The sequence below is a fragment of the Drosophila gunungcola genome, assembly GCF_025200985.1.
Source record: "Drosophila gunungcola strain Sukarami chromosome 2R unlocalized genomic scaffold, Dgunungcola_SK_2 000079F, whole genome shotgun sequence".
NCBI lineage: Eukaryota > Metazoa > Arthropoda > Insecta > Diptera > Drosophilidae > Drosophila > Drosophila gunungcola.
The window spans coordinates 146981-170556 of record NW_026453177.1 but is presented as its reverse complement, the minus strand read 5'-3'; the positions used below and the strand labels follow the sequence as shown (position 1 = coordinate 170556).

Genomic DNA, 23576 nt, shown 5'->3' with positions numbered 1-23576 from the left:
ATCCCTTACGCACTGTGGCCGGCACTAGGGCGCATCATAATTTTCTTACTTTTCCTTTTCCAATTAATTTCCTTCCTTTTAGCTAACATCTGGGCTGAACCCCAAACTTAAAAAGCATTTAAGCTAACATATTTTTTAAATATACTTTATTTAAATGAGTTAAACCACAATTGGAGTCATTGGCAATATTTAATTACATGTTGGATTTGTTAAAACTTTTTTCTAATTGTGTATGTGTGAGTTACAATATTTTCAGTTTTTATTATCGCATATCAATGGGCTGGCAATAAATTTATCAATCACATGAAACTTTTGGTTATAATGCATATTATTATTAAGAGTTTAAATAGGATTTAATTCGCTATCGCTAATTAATAGGGCAAAAACTGAATAACTTAAGATCCGCACGCCCGCTCCTGTGACCTGTCTGCGTAAGTTCCTAAAATAATAAATAGCCAAATAGCCGGAAAAGTAATGCCCTCCGATAGACTGTTTCACCCCAACCGCCGATTGTGGCCTAAACGTATGCAATTTCTGAAATCCAAAACTATGAAGCGTAAAAGGCTAAAACGTAACCAGCACGCACACGGCACAGACAGCGCCGCGGTTACGCCTAGATCCCTTAATGCAGCAGAAGCAATGCACAAAGTGCAGAGGCGGTCACATTCATATGCCTACGTCAGTTAAGTCAGGCACGGTGGGGTAACTCGCGTCACGCCTGAAAGCAGGGTATACGTATGCGGCAGATGGCGGAAGGCGGATGACGGAGAGGAGATGGCACGCCCATACAGGCGGTTTGCAAAAACCTGTCAGCGAGCTGCAACGGAAGGGGTTGGAGCCTGCGGTATTGGCGGCTTTTGTTTCAAGCAACCCATGCATATTAAATTTGGTCAGCAGACCAGAGCAATAGTCGAGGATGAGTTGGTTAGCAAACTCTTGTAATAAATTCATGCGGATTTTATTGAAGTCTTAAATCAACAAAAATTCGCATTTCGATGTAGTCCACGTTGTCGAGCTTCCGAATTCAATTCAAACACAAGTAATTATGTGCCAGAATTCGGTAAATACTTAGTTAGATTTTATCGTACCTCTCCTCAATCGGTCTGACACCCACAAACAACAATGATACTATTTCAATTGCCTGTCAACTTGATTAAAACCCGTTCCATAGCCGTCATGTGGTCACGCTTTAAAAATATCACTCGTATAACAAAACATCGGCTTCTAATGTGAAATCACATTTGGCTTTGGCTTTCAAAAAACCGCTTTCGTCGTATTTTGCCCAACAGCGCAGAACGAGCGGATAAAGTGATGTGTACCACAACTGGGCATATATTTCATTATCACAGCGACTCAACACAACGGGCTGTGCATTATAATTGGGAAGGCCGACAGACTGCATGGCATTTCAATATGCTAATTGGCTATTTAAATTTACAAGACAAAAAACAAAAATATAAAAAAAAATAAAAAAAAATCATGGCTAACCGGCTAATTATCCGCCGTTGGAACCAGACCAAAAACGATTTTATATGTGAGGTAACTCATCACATTTACTCATTTCCTTATAAGTAGACAAATAAAAAGGTAGCCGCAGGTGTTACCCGAAGTGTACAAGTAAGACTAACAAAGGAATGTGCGTTGAATATGATGGGTTCTATTAGTTTTCATTTAAATTGTGTCTCAGATCACGATTGATCAATAAATTGTAAATATTTATAAATTGGTCGTCAAAAAGTTGAGAACTACATTCCCTTTCACTTGTTTTTGCGTTACATTTATTTTTGTTTTGGGTATAGCATATATGAAAGCCGGATATTTGTGTTCAAATTAAATAGCCATTTTTTAAAAGGTATAATTTAGGAATTCAAGAAAATAAAAATTTCCGATTTTGGGTGTAAGGAAAACCAAATGTTTTTTTTTCAATTTTTAATTTACAAGCTTTATTTTTTTTATACGAAATAAGAGATTCATTGTATCTTCGACGTATACAAAATCAAACCAATTTTCAAGACTGATCTAAAGGAAACGCAAATCATATTTAAATTCAAAGATTTTAGGGAAAGAAGTTCTAGTTTACATATTTGGAGTGTTTTTCTTAAACAATAGCATACATACTCGTACTTATGTTTTACATAGGTTTACATTTTAGACATATACATACATCATTTTAAAGAGCGCGATTTATAATATCATCCCTAAATAAATTGTCAATTCATTTTTAGTACGTTTTCTACTTGCTATTAATGCGGCTTAATATCTTAAGAAATGAAAAGCCATTTAAATCATTCGACTTTATGTTTTGCATTGCAAATAAAAAAAACCTTTAAAAAATTTCTACATGAATGTAGTATACATGAATATATATATTTATTTTAATTTATACTTTTGATTCATTTCCGTTTGTGAGGGATTTATTTTAGGAATGTATTAAGTTTGTGTTCTTGGTAATTTCAATATTGCTACTTGCATGCGCGTTATAGAAGAAGCCTTGGTACAAGTATAAAAAATATCGATTTATGCTTTCCGTTTCCACACCAAAATCCTCCCGGTTTAGGCGCTTGCTATTTCTTATATACCTAACTCCATTCGGAGCCTATAATGTCTATCTGCGTATTTCTTTCGCTCTCAAAGACGGGTACAACAGGTACAACAACAACAATTAAACGCTATTCTAAGTCCAGAGCTCAATTTCATCTACAGACTCAGGAAAACCGTTACAAGTAGCGTTAAGAAAGCCGACCCTGCAGTTGCTATCGACCCCGCTGCGTTGATTCCGAACCCTGCCAGCGCCACGTCCACGTCCTTGCCAGGATTAGAGGACATGTTCTCGGGTGCTTCGTGCGAGTTCACTTCATTGCTGGATGGCGAGTCCTGCAAGGTTTTCTCCAATGTATCGGGACCCGAATGCTGTACACCCTTGTCCTTCATATGGACCAGCGGTGGCTCGTTGATGGGCGTAGGTTCGTTGGTGCTGGTTGTGGTGGCATGTGTCGTGGTCGATGTGGATGTTGTCGTTGTGGTTGTCGTTGTGGGTACCAGAGTTCCGTTCTCAATCCAGTACACTGGGCTAAACTCCAACTTCACATCCTTCAAGTAGCTTTTGCGCACCTGCAAGTTTAAGAAGCTTAGATTTGGACTCCGTCAAAAGGTTAATGTACTTGCCTCCGCACTGATCTTTCGGGAAACGCTCTCTTCACTGCCATAGTAGAAGGCAAAGAGCTTTCCACTGTACGGCGCCTCCAGAGTAACATAGTTGCCACGTAGTGTAACATTAATTGCTGTGCCAGGCCAGAGTTTAGTGTGAACTGCCTTGTTTTCCGTTCGCTTCTCGGTGTGCTTAAGGGCCCAGTTAATTTCAGCGGGAGCGGCCATATCTTTCTCAAATATTTTTGTGGGCAGACCTCGAGCCACACCCTCATGAGATCCCCAGTACTGATTATAGTCAAAGCTATAGCTAAGAATGGTCTCCACAGTGCTGTATTTGTCTTCCAGATTTTCCAGCTTCCTAGTGACTATGGAAAATATTGAACTTATAAATCAGCTCACAACCACATATACAATTAGGCTTACCCAGTTCAGTCAGGTTTTCCTTAATATCGGTGCGCAAGCGATCCAATTTGATGTCCTTGAGCTCATAGCGGAAAGGCTCCGTCTCGACTAAAACCTCTCCATCATCATAGTATTTTTCACGTTCGTTCTCAATTACCCTTATTTTTCCCAGGCCCACGGGTTCCAAGTGTCCCAGGTTGAAGTCTGCGCCCCAGTGAGTGATAATGCCCTCCTGGTTCGGTTGAATCGGGGCTCTGTGGCGTCCAATGTAGGAGTCGTCCCCAATACGAATGGCTCCCACCGGAACACCAGCATCGAACTTGCGCCAATGCCGCCAGCCAACTTTTCCCAGGTGACCCTTGTTCATCAGAACATCAAAGTTGTCGTACTTTCCGTGCTTATAGTGGGCCGCAACGCAGACGTGTCTTTGAAGGATTTTCTCGGTGTGGCCGGACACCTGGAAGCCGTCGATGGGCACACGGCACACGTAGATTGGGTAGTGCTCATCCTCGGTGACATACTTTCCGCCCTCCACGGCAAATTGCAGCTGAGTGACGTCCTTCGAATCATAGCTCTCCCAAACAAGGGTGCTTGAGGTGACCAATTGCCCCAACACCGAGGAGGCGTTCTTGTGAGTGAACACTGAGTGCACTGCAGCCTTGGCGGGAACTAGGGCTTGAATTAGGACCAGGAGGCAGCTGAGGCTGATTAAACTACTACTTGAGGTCATCCTACTGATTGTACTTCGTTGTGGCTGGACTCTCATTCCAGTTTGTGCCCAGAAGAGGTGGGAAAAGATCTGAAAATGGACTTAGTAAGTCATTGCGGAATTTTCATTTTTGCATGCACAGCTGCACCAATTAAACTTATCTAAGTAACTTTGAACTATTAATATTCCAATCTTTGTCTTTTAATATCTGCTATGGTGCCACGCATAGTGTAAAGGTTTGGATTAGAGTGTTAATTCTGCCCGAAAAGCAAACATTCGCTGCGTGCATCCTATCAACAGCTTAAAGGAATTGTTTGAATCAAGTGGGCGTGTCTGCGCCAAACAACTTTACCACCTCACACCGCTGCTTACCCCATTAGCGGCAAAAGTGTCGCCGACACATCACAGACCTGTTCATTCTGGCTTGAGAAGAAGCTACACTACATGCTGTATGTCTGCATGTTGTCCCCATGGAGAGGATTCCCAATAAATCTGTCACTTCTTTGCCCAACTTTCGTACGGGCACACGACGTATACGTAACTTTATAGCTTCATTGCTGGCCGGAGGGACAACAGAGGTTTGCTGCAGCGGAAGTGACTGGTCGCCGTGTTTATTCATTAACAAGCATTGTGTTCTGGACACGGACGAACTGAACTTGTGGGTACTAGTGTAAAGGACACATGCAGCATAGCTACAGTTTGTCCTCGTCTGGTGTTCTATTGTGTTACACTCTCCTTCCTCCCAGCCGAAGTGACTGTTCAAGTCTAACTCGGAGCGCTTGACCCTAGGTGTCCGGCATTCAGCTCCTCTGCCTCCTCTTTCGCCCCTGTCCAACACCGCCGAAGTAACGTAACTGTCTGCAACGGATATGAGATGATAAGGTTACATGCAACATCATTTGTTTGCCCTGACAAATGATGTGATATTGTGATAGTGTATTAAAAGCCGAGCTTGGCGAAGGGTTGAAGACAACGAACGTTGGCCGGGGCCAAGTAACTTTCGAGTGCCGGGGGTTTAAGTGCCAGGGTCAAAATTTAAATAATGCATGAGCAGCTAGAAAAAGGAATAGCTTGGTCTTGACGTTGTGCTCTACCAACTTGTGAGTGATAAACGGTGTGGTTACATTGACACTAAAGCATTGCTCCGTTTGTTGCATGCTTGCAAAACGGACTCAGCTGGGGTTTGCTGATCAGCTCAGTTTCTTTCCTTCCGGTTGCACTTATTGGATCTCCCAGTTCTGCTATGACGCACCACTTGCCACTTAAGGTACTTGCGGAACAATTGCATTCCACAGCCCATCACCGGAAGCAACTGTCATAAAAACCTCGCCGGGCGCGGCCTGCGACAGCAGCTTATAGAGATCCACATTTCGAGCCATAAATTGACCTCTGGTCACCGACCGCATTGTTGCCCTGTTTTTGCGCATGCAATAAATATGCTAAAAATAGCCGTAGCAAAGACCCGGCAAATGGGCGAAGGCAACCGAGAAAAAATTAATTTAAGGCCCAGCTGAGTTTCCAATGAGGAGCCTCCCCGCCCGCACTGCATTAATTCAATTGAGCGCTCTGGCAGCGCGGAAATCGGTCTGCGGAATCTGATCCGTCCGTGGCGGAGGAGTTGGGAGTCCAGGCCACGGCCATAGCTGGTGAAAGTTCACGTGGCCATTTATTAAATCACATGGCTTGCAACTTTGTCTTCAGCCTTCGTGTTTTCAGTTTCCTCTGCAGGTTGGTTTGCTATAATTTACGACTAACAGGGCCCGGTGAAAGGCTGCGGGCTCTGCCGCAGCAAAAAGGGAGGCGGGGCAGACTGCGGCGGTTTAATTGGATTTTATTGAACTTTGACCCTGACCCTCATGGTCACGAAAGTTGCAACAAGTTGTAGCCGTTGCTCATGCATGTGCAACACGAGGTTGCACACAATTGACTCAGCTAGTTGTTTTAAACAACAGTCGCTGGTCTTGCTGCAGATATACCAACCACTCCCGTTCCCATTCCTATTCCCATTCTGAATCCCATTACTATTATGGGGGCCCAACCCGCGAGTCAATCGACTCAATTGGGCATTGTGCTTTATGACTTTGACATTACAATGATCCGGCGTCCGGCCACTTCAACACTTGATTTCTCACATCGCAGTTGATTATCGCCACCAATGTCAGAGTTCAGTGCACTTGGCATCGCCTTGAAACACTTGTAAACACAAATTATTTAGCATGCCATTAAAAACTGGTAACGTTCGGAAACTTTTTCCGAACAAACGGCTCTTTTTAAATGAGCATGGGAATACAGACAAAAATAAAATGCTCTAACTCTAAGATTTTCGAAAAATTAATGTTGGAGGCTTGGTATGTTGGACTGGTAAGTTTGATTTTTTTGCTTTCTAGGAGTCACTTAACCGAATTAGTGAGCAATTGCTCTGGGCTCAGGGGTCAGTTTCAAATAGGAAGACCAAACGAATCTCGGTCACATCATTTATTCAATTTGAAATTAACTTCTGAATCGATTGTAACCATTTCCTTCATATTGATTAAGCAATTACCCCATAAGTCAGAGATAGTTAGCAAAGCATTTCCAACTTTCAGCTTACTTAACAACTATTCAATGCCCCTCTTTCTCTTTCTAATTAAGAGCCGGTTAAAAAATGGTATTACTCCAGTTCGAAAGCTTTTGCAGATTGCATAAAATGCCTGTGTAAAATGCATGTCCGCAATCTTAGCTGAAGTTATTTTTCCATAAATGATTTTGTAATTCTCCGAGTGAGTTAATAAAAAACGCCCTTGTTTTCCTTTTGTTTGCACCAAGCGATTGATTGGTCGGTCGCTCATTTTTAACAACCAAAAAAAAAATCAACCACAGGAAAGTTGCATTTCTGCTCCTTGCAATGCTGCTTTACAAAACAGTCGTTAATATAGTTTTAGTGTCCAGCCCAAAGGTAACAAGAAGTAAAAGGCAGAATAGAACACGGGTTCTGTCTGTCGAAGCACAAGCCTGGTTTACTCTGGAATACTCTAGGAAAAGTGGGTTTACTGATTACTGGTTGCTGATAATTTACATATTTATTTTCAATGTTTGAACACCTCTCGTACTCAATGCACATCACACCCCTCTTTCAGTACAACATCGAATACAGATATATTTTGGAAGCTGTGACTTCACAAATTCATTCTGTTGAACCTTATTCCCTCAACTGCCATATGCGGTGTTTGCCCAGCTGCGACACAGTCTGTCCCAAAGTTTTCACACCCCGATTCTAGCTCTCCCAACCTCGTAGGTCCATTTGCATGTTGCATCAATTAAGGCGTCTGGAGCGGTTCAGGTTATCGGCTACTACCGGCCCGTTAAATTAAATGCAGCCTGCACGAGGGCACGTGACAATGGACAGCCCAGCCCAGCCCCTCACCACTCATCCCCATTCCGCAAAATTTGCTCCATCGGCTCGAATTTAAGTTGATTGCAAAGCGTTTTCACTACACTTAATTAATTTAATGGATCAATTGATCGTCGTGTTTGATTGGTGAGACAAAGTCATTAAGTAAACAGGTTGTATGGGGCCACATTTTTATACCCTTGCAGAGGGTATTATAATTTCAGTCAGAAGTTTGCAACGCAGTGAAGGAGACGTTTCCGACCCTATAAAGTATATATATTCTTGATCAGCATCACTAGTAGAGTCGATCTAGCCATGTCCGTCTGTCCGTCCGTCTGTCCGTCTGTCCGTCCGTTTATATGCAAACTAGTCTCTCAGTTTTAAAGCTATCTGCATGAAACTTTCCCAAAAGTTGTCTTTCTATTGCAGGTAGTATATAAGTCGGAACGAGCCGGATCGGACGACTATAGCATATACCTCCCATAGGAACAATCGGAAAAATAATTGAAAAAAAATTATAACTTTGCTGTTTTTTAATTTTTTGTTTAGTTCTTCGACATATAGCAATGGTTAAATATTTCAGAATTATGGTTTAAATTTCATCAAAATCGGACAACTATAGCATATAGCTCCCATAGGAACAATCGGAAAAATAATTGAAAAAAAATTGTAACTTTGCTGTTTTTTAATTTTTTGTTTAGTTCTTCGACATATAGCAATGGGTAAATATTTCAGAATTATGGTTAAAATTTCATCAAAATCGGACGACTATAGCATATAGCTCCCATAGGAACAATCGGAAAAATAATTGAAAAAAAATTATAACTTTGCTGTTTTTTAATTTTTTGTTTTGTTCTTCGACATAAAGCAATGGTTAAATATTTCAGAATTATGGTTAAAATTTCATCAAAATCGGACGACTATAGCATATAGCTCCCATAGGAAAAATCGGAAAAATAATTGAAAAAAAATTGTAACTTTGCTGTTTTTTAATTTTTTGTTTAGTTCTTCGACATATAGCAATGGGTAAATATTTCAGAATTATGGTTAAAATTTCATCAAAATCGGACGACTATAGCATATAGCTCCCATAGGAACAATCGGAAAAATAATTGAAAAAAAATTATAACTTTGCTGTTTTTTAATTTTTTTTTTAGTTCTTCGACATATAGCAATGGTTAAATATTTCAGAATTATGGTTAAAATTTCATCAAAATCGGACGACTATAGCATATAGCTCCCATAGGAAAAATCGGAAAAATAATTGAAAAAAAATTGTAACTTTGCTGTTTTTTAATTTTTTGTTTAGTTCTTCGACATATAGCAATGGGTAAATATTTCAGAATTATGGTTAAAATTTCATCAAAATCGGACGACTATAGCATATAGCTCCCATAGGAACAATCGGAAAAATAATTGAAAAAAAATTATAACTTTGCTGTTTTTTAATTTTTTTTTTAGTTCTTCGACATATAGCAATGGTTAAATATTTCAGAATTATGGTTTAAATTTCATTAAAATCGGACGACTATATCATATAGCTCACATACAAATAATAAAAATATATAAAAGAACAATCAAATAATTAAGCTGCAAACTGTCATAGCTTCAATGTTTTTAAACATATACGCAAGTAAATCATAATTTTAATGTTTTAAAAAATATTTAATTCTTGCGATAGCTGCAAGGGTATATGAACTTCGGCTTGCCGAAGTTTGCTTTCTTTCTTGTTACTACACATTTTAATTTTCATTTACAAATTAAACCAGTTTTTATATTTATATAAATATCAAACGAGCGCATATTTATTAGAATACATACATATTTCAAACAGAGAAATATTGGGATACATTTAATGAAAACCAAATTAGGAAAACATCAAACTGCTTATTTATTAATTTCAATACATTTTTATGTTAAAAGTCAATTTTGTGGATGTTTTTTTAGCATAAAATAGAAGAAGTTGATGCAATAAAACCAATCTGACTTATTAGTAACTTCAAGATCTTAAGACATTCACTAAATTATCGATTCTATTTTTATTTTTAAGCCTGGGTATATTTAAAAATTTATATTAGTTAAAAATTCCAAAAGCAAATTTTATATTTTATAGAAAAAATATAATTTTATTTATCTGTCTTTGATTAAATGTGTTATAATGTAAGAAATAACAACGTCAAAAATATCAGCAGATTTAAATTTCGCCACTAGCGGAATATTGATTTTTGCTGAAATATATTTTTGTTGATTGACATTTAAGATTTATGAAATCGTCGCGAGGGTTGGAGAACATATTCCAATAAATATTGAGGAACCATTTTGAGCAGGTTCAGGCTAAGGGCCTTAAATGTGCTTGAACTATCTACAGCAATTCATTATAATTGCTGTTTAATTATGCACGAAGAGCCGAAGCAAGTATGGGTACCAGACAAAAAGCACTTATAGCTCTTAAAGACAAACTAATTGAATTCAATAATGTAATACGCGATTTGCCCTGCAGCCTCCCGAAAAAGCAATTTCGCCTCTCTAATGGAGTATTTTTGGTTGTTTCATAATGTTTTCTCCCCACTCTGTGGAAGCTTTGACCCCACTTTGAGACTGCGTAATTTTCGAAATCGGTCATGGATCGTTTGAGAGCAGGCCACATGTGCTCAGAGCGCCATGAGCACTACACGTCAACGTCAGAAAACTGGCCAGGCAAAAAAAAAAAACAAAACCGGTACTGTGCAGTGTTCTTGAAGCCAACCAGCCACGTGTTGATCCTAAATTGTAGCCGCCAAAAATCTAAGAGAAACGAAAACTAAATTAGGACTGGTTTTCTAAGCAACACTTAAAGAATCAAAGCCAATTCCTATCCAATATGCTCTGTAAATCTGAGTTTTTCAGGCAGAATGCCTGATGTATAAATAATTGGATATAACATGAAGTTCACATATGGGCCTTTTCAGACTATTTTGATGCCCGCTTCGAAATCTGGTTAGAACGAACTAGTTCATAACACACAAATTGCAAACAGCGTCGGGGCTTGGAAACTAAGATAAAGCTATGTAATTACAAAATTCAATTCAATTCAATGGTATATACTCGTACACATAGTATTGTTCTTTTGGCTTTTATTCCGCCATATGAGTTGCGTGAGTGGGGTTTATTTATTGTAAAATATTTCGATGGCAAACTCGTCACGCCAGCTTCGGCTCAGGCCTTGGCACTTTTGCCGGCACTTTTGTTGTGTTCATCTATTATCGAGCTCTATAACAGATGCCGTTTATTTTGCAATTTAGATAATTAATTATTAAAATGGGGTTATATATGGAAAAAATATGCTACGTGCCGTAGATTTGGACTGATAAATATTGAAATAAACTTGTTTCACTGCTCAGCGAACCTTTTGAATTATGGCGAGTAAATCTTTTTTTCAAGTTTGTATCTGGTCAAACGCGCCGTTCGTACTGACATCTGTTCTTAGATATTTCGAATGTTTGCATAAAAGCAACCTTATAACGTGTTCAAGCTCTCTTGAGCCAAAACAAGGGCACTCCATGGTGGTCTAAGGAAGTGGTTAAAGAAGCTGCAGCCGGGCATCCCTCCAACCACTTTTATTTAACATGGCAAGTCATAACTGCGGTTGTGGCAAACACACAAACTAACTGTACACCATGGCCGCGAGTCGGAGCAGTGAAGCAGACAAACGCAGCATGCCGCGACGGCACGGCGCGATTCAATGTCAGGGCTCCATTAGCACCTCATTGACAGGTAAAGTGCCATCAGGTTTCGCGCATCCAAGAGAGGACAGGGAATCTGGCATGCACTGGGATGCAATGCATCAATGACTGCCAGACCAGCATAACTACCGAATCGCGTGCTGCACTCATAGCATATCTCAGAGATAGAACTTGGCCATGCATCTTCAGCCGACCTTCGTGGCATCTCCTACAAGTGTTTGTTGAGCTATCTGCAGTAATTTATGACAGGCCATCAATAACCGTCATACAATGCTCATACGCTCAGTGATGACACGATGCTTTTAACTTGATGAACATAACTGCTGTTTCAGATAAATAATGCCCGTTTTTCAGCTTTAAATTTAGGTTTTTCTATTATTGACTACGAATTTTCAAATTCTTTACGTGCCTGATAGCGATGACCCCTCCTTTATAAAGACTTTTGTCAGTTTGAAGTGTCGCTGCAAACACAATATACAACAAGCGGACATTTGTCATTTGATCCTTTCGCCCCAACAGGCTTTTCCGTCTTCTGGCAGTAATTAACTGGTAATTTGCATTTTGTCAAGGCCTTTACCGACCATCGTCTGCTTAGCCCCTTTTCTATACTTTCGTCAATTTGCCCTTTCTCGGTTCATTACCAATCCTTCCCTTTCAGTTTCAGTTTCTTTTTTTTTTAATTTTCTGTTTTTCAATTCTATACTTAAGCTCTTAAAGCTCGATTCGTACGCCTCTCTGGTTGACTAATTTGAAACGTAGTGCTATCTGCCCCAAATACCCCGCATTTTGTTATGATAGAAAAATATTTCCATTTTTAGCTTCTAAATGGTCTGCAGCAAATTTAAGCTCGTGCGTTGCTCTCAGTGTCACTTTCAATTTCTAGCAATTTAATTCGCGTTTGCAGTTAGTTAAATGTGCGTCTCTGTTTCTCCCGTTTTTATGGTTTATGGAGCATTTCCGTCAATGAGGTCAGCAACTATAAAAATACTGTGATCTATAAGATTAGATTTAGAATAAAAAGCATACATATTTGCATTAATAATATCCCAGAAAACTTTATCTGAATGTAAAAAACTAACTTTTATATTGCCCTTTTATATTGTCCACTGAACGAATGCTAATGAAAAGTGCTGTGACCCAGACGAACTAAAAAGCCATTTGCAAAAGCATTTTGTTTAACAATGGAAATGTACGCCAATGTAGAGCACAATTATCGCAAAAATGGAAATATTTGTAGTGGCAGCGCCATGCCGGCTTACGCCATCAAAGGAATGCAGGTGGTGCTCGAGTTCTAAAATATTTCAGTCTTCGCCTCTGCTAATTGGCGAAATCCAATTACCATTCCACTCCCTATTCCTGCCTGCAGTGAAGAAATGTCAGTCAGGGTAATTATATAATTGAGTCTGGGTGAAGTCACTGCAATACTAATTAAGTTCTGCCAGCCATCATCGCCGATGATCTGTAAGATACGAGATGCGAGCAAAAAAAGTGTGTCAGACACTTGACATTAAACATTAAATGAATTGAAATTGCCGGCGTTCCATGTTTGGCATCTATTGCTGATGACATCGTTTGACAACATCCCATTGATGCGAAGCGAGCACCTAATGACCTGTAACGGCTCCTCCACAAGAGTGCGGTGCTTCTGCCCGCGTGGGTGGACTGGGTCGTTCTTGCGATAGGAGGGTGCACTGTGCGGTGATACGGGGCGTTAAACGCGATAAGCGGTGTTTCCCTCTGCACAGACAACCTACTCCACATTGATTGAAGAAAACCACGCACTCTGGTTGCCTCTCACATTTCTTGGCCAGGGAGAAATGGAGGTCAATAGCTTTCTTATTACTAACATGCTCTCGGAGCTAAACACTTAACCCATTGTCTCCATTAAGCTGTAGAGCCGCACTAAAGTTTTCGTAAATTGAATGCAAGGCGACACATAGTGGAAATTAATCAAGGCAGCCGATGAGGCTCTCCTTTGACAAGAAACTCCACCACCCCCAAAAAATGTATTTGACTGATTTGAATTATTCTCGCACGAAGAAAATAAATACATAGCAATAAATGAAAGCAATAAAAGTTATAGCGACCGAGGCAAGCGCTCAAAACAAATGCACCAATAAATAAACGCTAAAGGCAGACGTACAAAAAATACAAATTTTTACCCAACAATAAATAATAAAATAAATAAAAAAAGCTCGAACCAAGTGGAAAAGAGAAAGGAAGTGGGGACAGAGCTCGCCAATTCTCAGACAAGGTAAATAAAGGGAACGACCCCGGAGCAACGAAAACTCAGGCTGATCTCACAGCTCGGATAAGTGTTCCACAAAAAGAGAAAAACATTTGCCTTATTATAAGCCCGAAGTCGTCATGCCTACACAGACAGAAAAATGTATATATTATACGGTGTTTAAATTTTAAGTAAACACAAGAAAGGAAGCTAACTTCGTAAAGCCGATATTCATATATTCTTGCAGCTATTGCCATGGGAGCTTTATAGTCTTCCGTTTTTAATGAAATTATATACTTATAATAATTTTTTCATTTATTTTTCCGATTGTTCCTATGCTTTAGTCGACCGATCTGGTTCGTTCCGACTTATGTACTACCTGCAATAGAAAGACAACTTTTGGGAAAGTTTCATGCACATATCTTTAAAGATGAGAGACTAGTTTGCGTGGAAACTCTCCTAGTGATGTTGATCAAAAATATATATATTCTTTATAGGGTCGGATATGTCTCCTTCACTGCGCTGCAAGCTTCTGACTGAAATTATAATACCCTCTGCAAGGGTATAAAAAATTACCAAAAACCTTCAGTTTTAATTCCATAACTTTTCTTAAATATATCCGATTTCAAAATGACATATCTTTAATGTATTGGTGCTTCAGTCTCTAAAACTCTGCGTTTAAAAATGGTTTTGTAATTTCGGGTCGATTTTTTGTCATTTTTATGATGTAACCCCTTTCTAAATATCCGAAAAATCGTCGTTGCAGAAAAGTGACCAAAAACCTGCAGTTCTAAATCCATAACTTTTGTTTCACGCATCCGATTTCAAAGATGTATATCTTCAAAGTCTTCTTGCTGAATCCTCTAAAAAATTGCATTTAAATTTTGTTTTGAAAGTTTGGGTTGATATTTTTACGACATAACTCCTTAATTAAATTCCGAAAAAAATAGTTTTAAAAAAGGTACCAAAAACCTTCAGTTTTAATTCCATAACTTTTCTTACAAATATCCGATTGCAAAATGGCATTTCTTGACAGTATTGGGGCTTCAGTCTCTAAAACTCTGCGTTTAAAAATTGGTTTGTAGCTTCGGGACGATTTTTTATCATTTTTATGACAAATCGTCTTTGCAGAAAAGTGACCAAAAACCTTAAGTTTTAATTCCATAACTTTTCTTTAAAATATCCGATTTCAAAATGGCATATCTTTAATGTACTGGTGCTTCAGTCTCTAAAACTCTGCGTTTAAAAATGGTTTTGTAATTTGGAGTCGATTTTTTGTCGTTCTAAATATCCGAAAAAATCGTATTTGCAGAAAAGTGACCAAAAACCTGCAGTTTTAAATCTATAACTTTTATTTCACGCATCCGATTTCAAAGTTGTATATCTTCAAAATCTTGTTGCTTAATCCTCTAAAAAAATGTATTTAAATTTTGTTTCGAAAGTTTGGATTAATATTTTTACGACATAACTCCTTAATTAAATTTCGAAAAAAAATCATTTTAAAAATGATTTTATATAATTGATCTTGTTGCAAATGTCGAAATGACCTTGCCATTTCGATTTGATATCGAGCTGAATTTTTCTCAATGTATGTTGTGCCAGTAGTAGCCGACTGACGGAGACGTCGCCACTGCTTGTAGTTCAAGGTGCGCTAGTGAACTGTCGAGAGGCCGAACGCTATGCGGGTGAAGTGAAGACTGGCTGGCAAGAACAACGCCATGAGGCGAGGACGGAGTTTATTCTCCCGAGGGCGCACTGCAGACCACTTTCTACCATCCGCCAAGTACGGGCACAAAGTCATTTTGCATGTGCACTGTAAATTGACAATGATTGCCTACAATTTGCTCAGCACAAAAAGCGACATAAGCGAGCAAGAAGCTGGGAAACACAGTCGAACGAAGATGCAAATGCAGAACCAGATGCGAGCAGATACAGATATCCCGCTGTAGATAGAGATGCAAGTGCTGGAATCGTAGCTACTTTATAGGCATGTCTCTATCTGCGACTTGTTTGCCGGTTGGCTCGTAACTCTGGCCACTTAAGTTCTGGCACAGCCGAGGCCAGTGGAGGATCACAAATCATAGCGGGCACCGCAAAATGGGACTTGCAACGCTGGTAGGGCATCTTCTCACTGAATTTGCAAGCATCTCAAATGATTTTTCAATTAAGATTGATAGTAATGAAGTCGTTTTAAGCCTGCTGTCGTCGTGCATAATTGACCACTGAAGTTATGTAAGCAATATGCCGGCAACGCACATTTCACTCGCTTCACCCTCTCATCGGCCCTACAAGGAGCCGCAATAACATATCCCAAGATGGTGCTCACTCGGAAACGGTGCGAATAATTGGCTTGCATTAAAGCCCAACAGCTGATGATAAATAGTTACTCAATTTCACAATATCTAAAAAAATTAAAACCGTTTTTTTTGTTTAAAAAAAAACCAAGACGCTTTAATTCTTAAAAGATTCCTAATTGTGGACTGGTGCCTTCTGAAATTCTTTTGCAATTATACGATTTCTATAAATAAATACTAAAAAAAATTAATTGTAACTTAAGAGGCTCAAAAAAAAATCTTTTTATTGCGTTGATAACTTTTTACTGAAACTAGAATACCCTCAGGAAGGGTATAAAAAAAAGATACAGCAACCAACTTACCAGTCAGTTGTTAGCGTTCCAAAAGCCAATTAATCTGCAAAGAAACATCGAAATATATATATATATATTATTGTTCAACATTTTTGAAAATCTTTATATCCGAACAAGTCAAACATTGAAAAGCAATTAAAAGTGCTTACCCTCTCAAAGCCCAAGTTTTTTGACTGCCACGTTTAGGTAAACAGCCACCGCTAAAGCTCAAAAAAAGTAAGAAAAAGCCACTGAAGGGGCCAAAGTGGCTTGCACATGGTAATCTATCATTTGAGCCGACACTATCGACGCAAAATCTCACGAGCCCGATGCGATTAAAGATCTGGGCCCAACAAACTGATAGTTATGAACTCGAAGCGGCGAGGCGGGACGGTGGAAAATGGTACCGTTAGCCACGACTTGAGCCAGACTAATTGCATCGTCTGTCTGTGTGGCAAATGTGAGGAAAGACGAAACCAGTTTGCCGGCTTCAGCTCTCTGCTTAAAGTCAACAAGCGTAATCTTGGCTGCACGTAGGGCAATGAGGAGGCCAAATTCCAAAAAGCCGCTAGAACAAAGCTGCCGCCCAAAGGAAATCGAGGCTTATGAGGGGGAAACGCAGTTCTGCGCTCAATTTCCGATGCGTGTCAGATGGAAAAATGGAGCAACATGAAAACCCCTTACCTTAGACACTTTTATCCTAGGATTACCCCTCTCAGCTCTCTAATCGATATGGAAATGGGCTGCTTTTACATCAGCTAATTTATGCTGTCTACATACACTAATGAATGACTATGGCCATCAACTAGTAGGACCATAAAAAATATTTGCTAATTAATTGTGGGACCAGGGGTATTTTTAATGGCCAGGCCATAAAATACCATAATGCTGCAGGCAAGCAACAAAATGCCACGAGTCCGTTGACCGCTAACTGCGCCGCAGAACGGGCCATTTAAGGTGTGAAAAGTTCATAGCTTTTGAGGTCAGCCCGTTCCCGCTTCCCACTGCCTGACAGTGGCCGAGTTGCCGCAATCGATCTCTCCCTCAGGCGGACGCACCCTAAAGTCCACAGAGGCCTGTCAATAATGCTCTTCGAAGAAATGTTCTCCAATTATAAGACCCAACCTCGAGTACCCATAATTGGTTTTGTACTTCTTGCTGTACCTATAATTACAGATGCAGATATGTACACCCGCGCAGAAATTGATTGTTTGGCGCCATACTTTTTGCTTTCAGTATTTATTATTATTATTATTACGGTGCACTATACGTCCAAAATAGACAAACAAACAAACGGCAATTTCATTTGAGCTGACATTTGTGTGTGCAAACATCCAGCTTCTGCTGGACAACACCATCAAATGTCCGCAGCAGACGCCTGTAATGTAAATGTGGATCAGATCCGATGTCCCCTTTTCTGAAGTGGCTCATAAATCAAGCTGACCTGTGCAGAAAGTGAATTTAGAGTTCTCTGTTTTAGTTTGTGATTCCTACCGCGACCCAACCACTAGTTCAATTAGCTCGTATGAAGGGCTTTTCCATTAATCAATACCACACAATTTTAGTGACCCAGTCCATTAGCCAGTACCGAAAAGGCCAAGACAAAAGCTCTGTCTGACGACCCAGGCAACAGAAAATACTTGGCAGGACTATTCCGGAGCTGCTTTGTTTAAGCAGAGCACAATTTCTGGACATTTTCGTCCATGTTGTGCTGTCACTCTGGCATTTGTTGTCAAGCACTTATCACTAATACCCTGTACGGGTTTTTTACGTGCAAGTGTGGGAATTGTGAGACGTGTACACAATTTACTCAGGGGCAGCTTTAAGCTGCTTCTCTTATCAGCAGCTGCTGGATCACGAATGGAACCACTCGATTCACCTTGGTTGAGGTTTCATAAATTCCATCTGCAATCGTCGGGCGAAAATGCAATTCAGCATGGAGCGATGGGAGGATTGTGGGATTGAGAGGTGGAGTGGAGGAGAGGAGGACGAGCATATCGAATTTACCGCCTCAGGCACACATTGTTAGATTGTGGGTGAGTTAGGTTGCGCAGAAGCTTGAGTCTGCTCTGACTCTGGTTCTGACGGCAACAGCTGTACACACACTTCTTTAGAACAGATGTGGGCATGTTCTGGGCTTTTGTATATCTTAAATTTAGCGTTAACTTGCAGGCTTTGGGCTTCATTATACTTTCTGCTTTCCTTGCAGGATTTACCCTCGAAGAAAAGTAAAAAGTCCCGCATCCAAATTACATAATTTCCCTGGGCTTCAACGTAAAGCGGCTTTCAGCGGTGCAAAAAGTAATAGCAAAGTTGTGAGCCAATGTTGAATGTTCCCTTAAGCGGTGGACAAAAGGTCTGTGCCGATTCTTCAAAAGTTGATGCGAATCTATGGAATCGGTCATAACAAGCATTGTAGCGCCCTCGACCTTTCCAAACGGTTAGGTTATTCGAAAGCAAAATTGTTTGCGCTTTAAACAAACCTGTAAGCCCTTCAAAATAGCAACAAGCAACGGTTTGAAAGGCTTCAAAAAAGGACCCGGGCGCGAGGAAATGTGAGTGTCGAGAGTTTTAATGGTCAGAATGCAAGCCGTGTGACTTTCCCCTAATCGAAGCGGGTCTAAAGGGTGAGCGGCCAGGCAGGCAACCGCCCTCGAAACGCAGCCAATATGCGCCCAACGACAATGTGGGCAATTACAAAATTTATCACAACTGAGAGTCAAATGGCCCTTACGAAGGGGATGCATTGCGAACGGTACATTGCGGGGTGGTTTCCACATATCAACGCAACAAGACGCACGCAGGATAAGCGTGGAGAATGCCCGGGGTCGGTGTTGAGAAATGCCGGCCCAAATAACCATTTCTGTGTGGAAATTAATTTTTATTTTATGTGATTCGCTTTGTTTGCTTTGCTTATTTACAGAAATGTGAAATAATTGGCGGCGGACGCCGCACAGCGGGAGTTTCAGGATCATTCCCAGGATCTGGAACGGGATACGTGCGGTAGACGAATTTCACAGCGAAAGGCTGCATTTGTTGGATAACATTCACAAATGTACCAAATTCGGAAGCCAGTTTTGGCACTTCCACTTCCAAGCTCAGGAAATGCAGATAAAATTCCAATCGAGCAAGCACAGTTGGGAGTGATAATAAAACTTAAAGCAAGGAAAAGTTTAATTTTGTGTATTTTGGTAAGAGAAATAAAAGGACTCAATATTTCAGCCACCACTGTCCCAGAGATTCTCACTCAACTTTTTGACTCAAGCACAACAAACAGCATAACGAAGGACGGCGACACAACAAAGGCGTAATAGAGAAAGAAATAGCGAAATAATAAAATAACAAAGTAAGTACATGTCAGTTCCAACCCCCCTTTCTGCCAGTCCGTATGATGTGCTGCCCGAAAAATAGAAGCCACGATTTGCGAGCGGCAACCAGCGCATGGAACGTGTAATGCTGTAAGCAGGGCCAGACGGCTAGTAGAGCTGAGCCAAGCCACCCCTCCGTGGCACCGGCAAGGATGGTTTCATCGGCAGAGGACAATGCCACAAGAAAAGCAGCTGCTGCTAGTTGGCTCGCAGGCATCTTTCGCATTTTCCCATTTTTTTCTTTTTTGCGTTCTTGTCTCGGCGCGTCATCGTCGGTCTCGTCCCCATCCTTGGACTGAATCTTTTGAATCCCCTTCTCAAAGGCCCGCTCATGCTCATCTCATTCAAATGCACTCGACGGGCTCTAAGTAAAGCCAGAGTCAGAGCACAAAATCCCAGAGAACGTGATTCATTCACGGAATTCTGCCATGGTGTTTTATCAGTCAAGCGCAGGAGTCTGCGATCCTATCTAGTTTTTCTGCTCACCTCAATGCCTTAGTGACATTCAGGTGAGTCACCCTGCCAAATTATCCCGACAAATAAACCCAGAAGTAATACTTTACTTGTTTCCTAATTGTCGTTATAGATTTTTCTAAATTGGCGTCACATCCCCCTAGTTAAAAGGTGCCTGGTTGCGACACACGATTCGGATGTTGTTTTGGCACAAAACACTACCTTCAACCAAATCCAATCATCATTGAATATCCATCAATTTTACTCAATCAAGAAGCCGCCTATCAAGACTACATCGGAGCGCCATAAAAGGAGGCGAATCGGTACATATGAGCATAGCAAAATAATCAATGGGAAACTGAGTCATGATCACGGGAGGGCGATGGATTCAATTCAAGGTTCTATTCTAATTTTCAATATGATGACATCACACGCAGTTGCTGAGTCGAGAATTTGTGTGCAAATGTTTATATTTCGTTGAATTTATGTTGAGCTGGGCGATTCAAGAGGAGTACGTAGAAGACGTAAATAAATTAAAAACTTCTCATTTTGAGCTGTGGAACTGAAAGTAACTATAACTATATTTCCACCTTACCGTTGCAACCCTTTGCCAAGGCAACCCCTAACAAACTAAGGACTCATCGACACCACTGGAATTGACCTCTGACAGCGGAGTGCACGACCTCTCATGCCTGGTGTCCATCAAACAAATTCGATGTTCATTTTCGAGATGGCTAAAAGGGCTTCCACTAGCCCTAACAAGCACCAAATGCACAATTTCGTCAAGCGAACAAAGCGAATGGGGGACGCATTAAAAGACGATAGGAAAACCTTAGCAAACCTACCACAATCTGAAATCCAACTGAGCGACATCGGTATATATGCAAACATTTTTGAAAACTTGGTTGCCTATGTGGGCCATCGCGTGCTCGAACCGAGTTAAATGGGCGACAAATAAAATTTCATAATCAACAACTGGCAATGGGAATTTTCGAGGCTTCGCCGGGTTGCTGGTTCCTTTTTTTTTGGCCATAAACTGACAAGTTGCGCCTGCTCCAGGATGACTCATTGTGTATCCCACCAGCGCCTCCTCCAAATCTTGCGACCTTCATCAGGAATTGAACGACATCGAAACGAATTAACTGCCAACTTTTGTTCATATCCTGCTATCTGGCTCAGCTTTCATTATCTCCTTCTCAGCCTTCACAGACAATTGCTGCCGCCTCCGACTCTGCCTCCGCATCTATCCCCGTTTGACTGGTGCTTGAGCATTTATTGGTTTTCGTGCGGGTGTCCTTTGCCCTCTGGCTCAGCTGTTTGCGTGCGGCGTCAAATAGGTTTCCACCCGTTCTGCCCTAGCTCAGGAGCTGGGAGGTCGGCGGAGGTCAGAAGGCGTCAACCAAGCAAACGCCAACTTGGCGCCATTTCAATGCCGCCAAGCTTCATTGGTAGCCCAACTTGTAAAAGTGCCTGTGAGTGTGTCGACTGTCAGATGTGCTGTGGACATATGAAATACCAATGGATTTACTATTATGGCCTTTGAGCAGCAGAAATTTGTAGTATTCTAGCAGGCAAAGAAAATATTTTTAGCCATTAAAGTGTGCTGAAATGAGTTCCACATGTTCCCAAATTGACATCATAATTTTCACACCAAGATCGGAGTAATGAGGTGCAAGTAATTATGATACAAGGTAAATACACAAGACAACTAATTATTAGCATAAGGTGTTGATTAGAAGATGATATAAGACAGTGTTTAACCAAGAACGTCAACAAGTGCAATCAAAACTCGATTTAAAAAAATGTGAATTTGGCAAAGTATACAAAAGCCAAGAGCAAACACAAGCACATCAAACCGAATCAAAATGGGTAAATAAAACAAGTTTTGAGAGACTACGTTTTTCGAGTCGAATTCCCCTGACAACGACGATTCGACGGAAGCAAAGCAAGAATGAAGAACTGACTGAGGCGGTGGAGAGCTTATCACAGATCTGATTTTAATTCTTGGTCACCAGAAGTTTAAGGCTGGCTTGAAGAGTCCTAAGCCCCCTTACTGAATTGTAGCAAAAACCTTACCGAATTTGCAGGGTATTCAACTCGATTAACTTCGAAAATCGATTCTCCCCCTCGGGGTGAATGCGGAAGCACTTACAGCCCCGCAGAGTCATAAATGCGATGTTCCACGGGCCCCCATTCGCCCCCATACGAACCCTCCGTGCTCCGTACATATGCTTATTAGGTCGAACGTGCTCTGTCACGAGACTTTGGGCAGGAAACTGTCTGTACCAGGGTTTCCGGCCAGGTCCAATACCTATTATTTCAGCCTACTAACTCGCCACCGCCACTTGAGCCGGCAATTCTCTAGTTGTTCGATGCCGCAATAAAAGCCTTTGATTATGTTGTCCCGGGCTCCTTTTCCTTTGGGAGCGGGCAAGACCTTTCCCCCTTGTTGGTTGCAGCTACCTTGTTGTCTGCCGCTCGTCTAGTGCTTAAATATTTACAGCCTTCCCAAAAAGAGAAGTTGTGGGGAGGGACTATTTTACCAAATTCAGCTGCCTTTGAAGATTTTGCCACTTTAATTTTTATGAGTTTTTTTTTACTTCTTTACTGGCGCCAGTGAAACAGGGAAGCCGCTGGTCGCTCTTAGTAACCATTAAAAATTCATCATCAGTACCAAAGCTGGAAAGTCTCCAACTGAATTTAAAGCAGATGAGGCAGGCTCACCTTGCACTAAATTTGAGATTCCCAGCTATTCAACAGAAAATCCGGTGCGGCGAATGAAATGTCAGAAGCTAATTATCGTTGTTGTTTGACCCAGTTGTTGTTCTTTCAAGGAACTATATATCTGCAGCTGCAATAGGTTCTTACTTGAATCGATAATTTTAAATGCACCGTTAGGTCGCAATCCAACGCTTCCAATTTGCAGGCAATATATCAGGGTCCTGGAAACGAGAAACGAAAAAAGCATAGACAAAACGTAAGTCCAGCGAAATTTATCGGGGATATCCTGCGGTAACTAAGTTGGCGGTACTGTTGGCTTGCAGTTAATTCTTAGCCAAATGCAAATGTAATTTGTTGTTGCGCTCTAATTTCAACACATGCACACGCATACGCACACACACACGGACGCTGGTAAACTGGTCAGCACACGAATGACGTCATGGCCGAGGATGCTGCGCGCATCCCCAAAACGGTGCCAAAAGTCGCACTTTGTTTTAAATATTTTGGAATTCTGGCAGTTTCCTGGCATAAAATCCGTTTCCCCAGAATTATACGATTCCCGGGAAGCGGTCAGTTATTTTCAGTAAATTAAACGAATGCGTTCAGTTAATTTATGTAAAAAATGCAACTGGCGCCAAGCACTCAAATTGGGCTGTTTATTACTCGGAAATGGACTTACTGAATCAAACGCGAGGCACTCACTCGCGTTCTGCGAAAAATTGTTAAGTAGTAAGTAACTGAAAAGTATCCGTAAGCCCGCGCGCACAACCTTCTCGACTCGCTACAACATTTAGTGTGACCAGCCAAAAAATGTTGTGTGACCAGGGA

General features: G+C 40.8%; 1 protein-coding gene across 7 annotated transcripts; it reads right to left on the bottom strand.

The window, feature by feature from the left end:
* Positions 1-1914: 1914 nt before the first annotated feature.
* On the bottom strand, positions 1915-23576 carry LOC128256966 (protein unzipped). Of its 7 annotated transcripts, none has more exons than XM_052987718.1 (6): positions 23428-23565; positions 22896-22969; positions 16237-16270; positions 3574-4351; positions 3166-3515; positions 1915-3111 (listed from the first exon to the last, which is right to left on the bottom strand). In XM_052987718.1, exons 4-6 carry the CDS (start codon positions 4316-4318, stop codon positions 2698-2700), a joined length of 1509 nt encoding a protein of 502 aa, XP_052843678.1. In that variant the 5' UTR covers positions 4319-4351; positions 16237-16270; positions 22896-22969; positions 23428-23565; the 3' UTR covers positions 1915-2697. The 7 variants fall into 7 exon arrangements, with proteins under 7 accessions (XP_052843678.1, XP_052843681.1, XP_052843679.1 ...); XM_052987721.1 differs by having other exon boundaries at positions 23424-23553; XM_052987719.1 differs by lacking the exon at positions 22896-22969 and having other exon boundaries at positions 23428-23576.

What these genes read in the sequence shown, in the direction of transcription:
- LOC128256966 (XM_052987719.1), bottom strand. Translation starts at nt 4,318, where the DNA reads ATGAGAGTCCAGCCACAACGAAGTACAATCAGTAGGATGACCTCAAGT. An exon ending in GGAAAACCTGACTGAACTGG is followed by an intron (nt 3,516 to 3,573) that starts GTAAGCCTAATT and finishes TATTTTCCATAG; the next exon opens with TCACTAGGAAGCTGGAAAAT. An exon ending in CCCGAAAGATCAGTGCGGAG is followed by an intron (nt 3,112 to 3,165) that starts GCAAGTACATTA and finishes TTAAACTTGCAG; the next exon opens with GTGCGCAAAAGCTACTTGAA.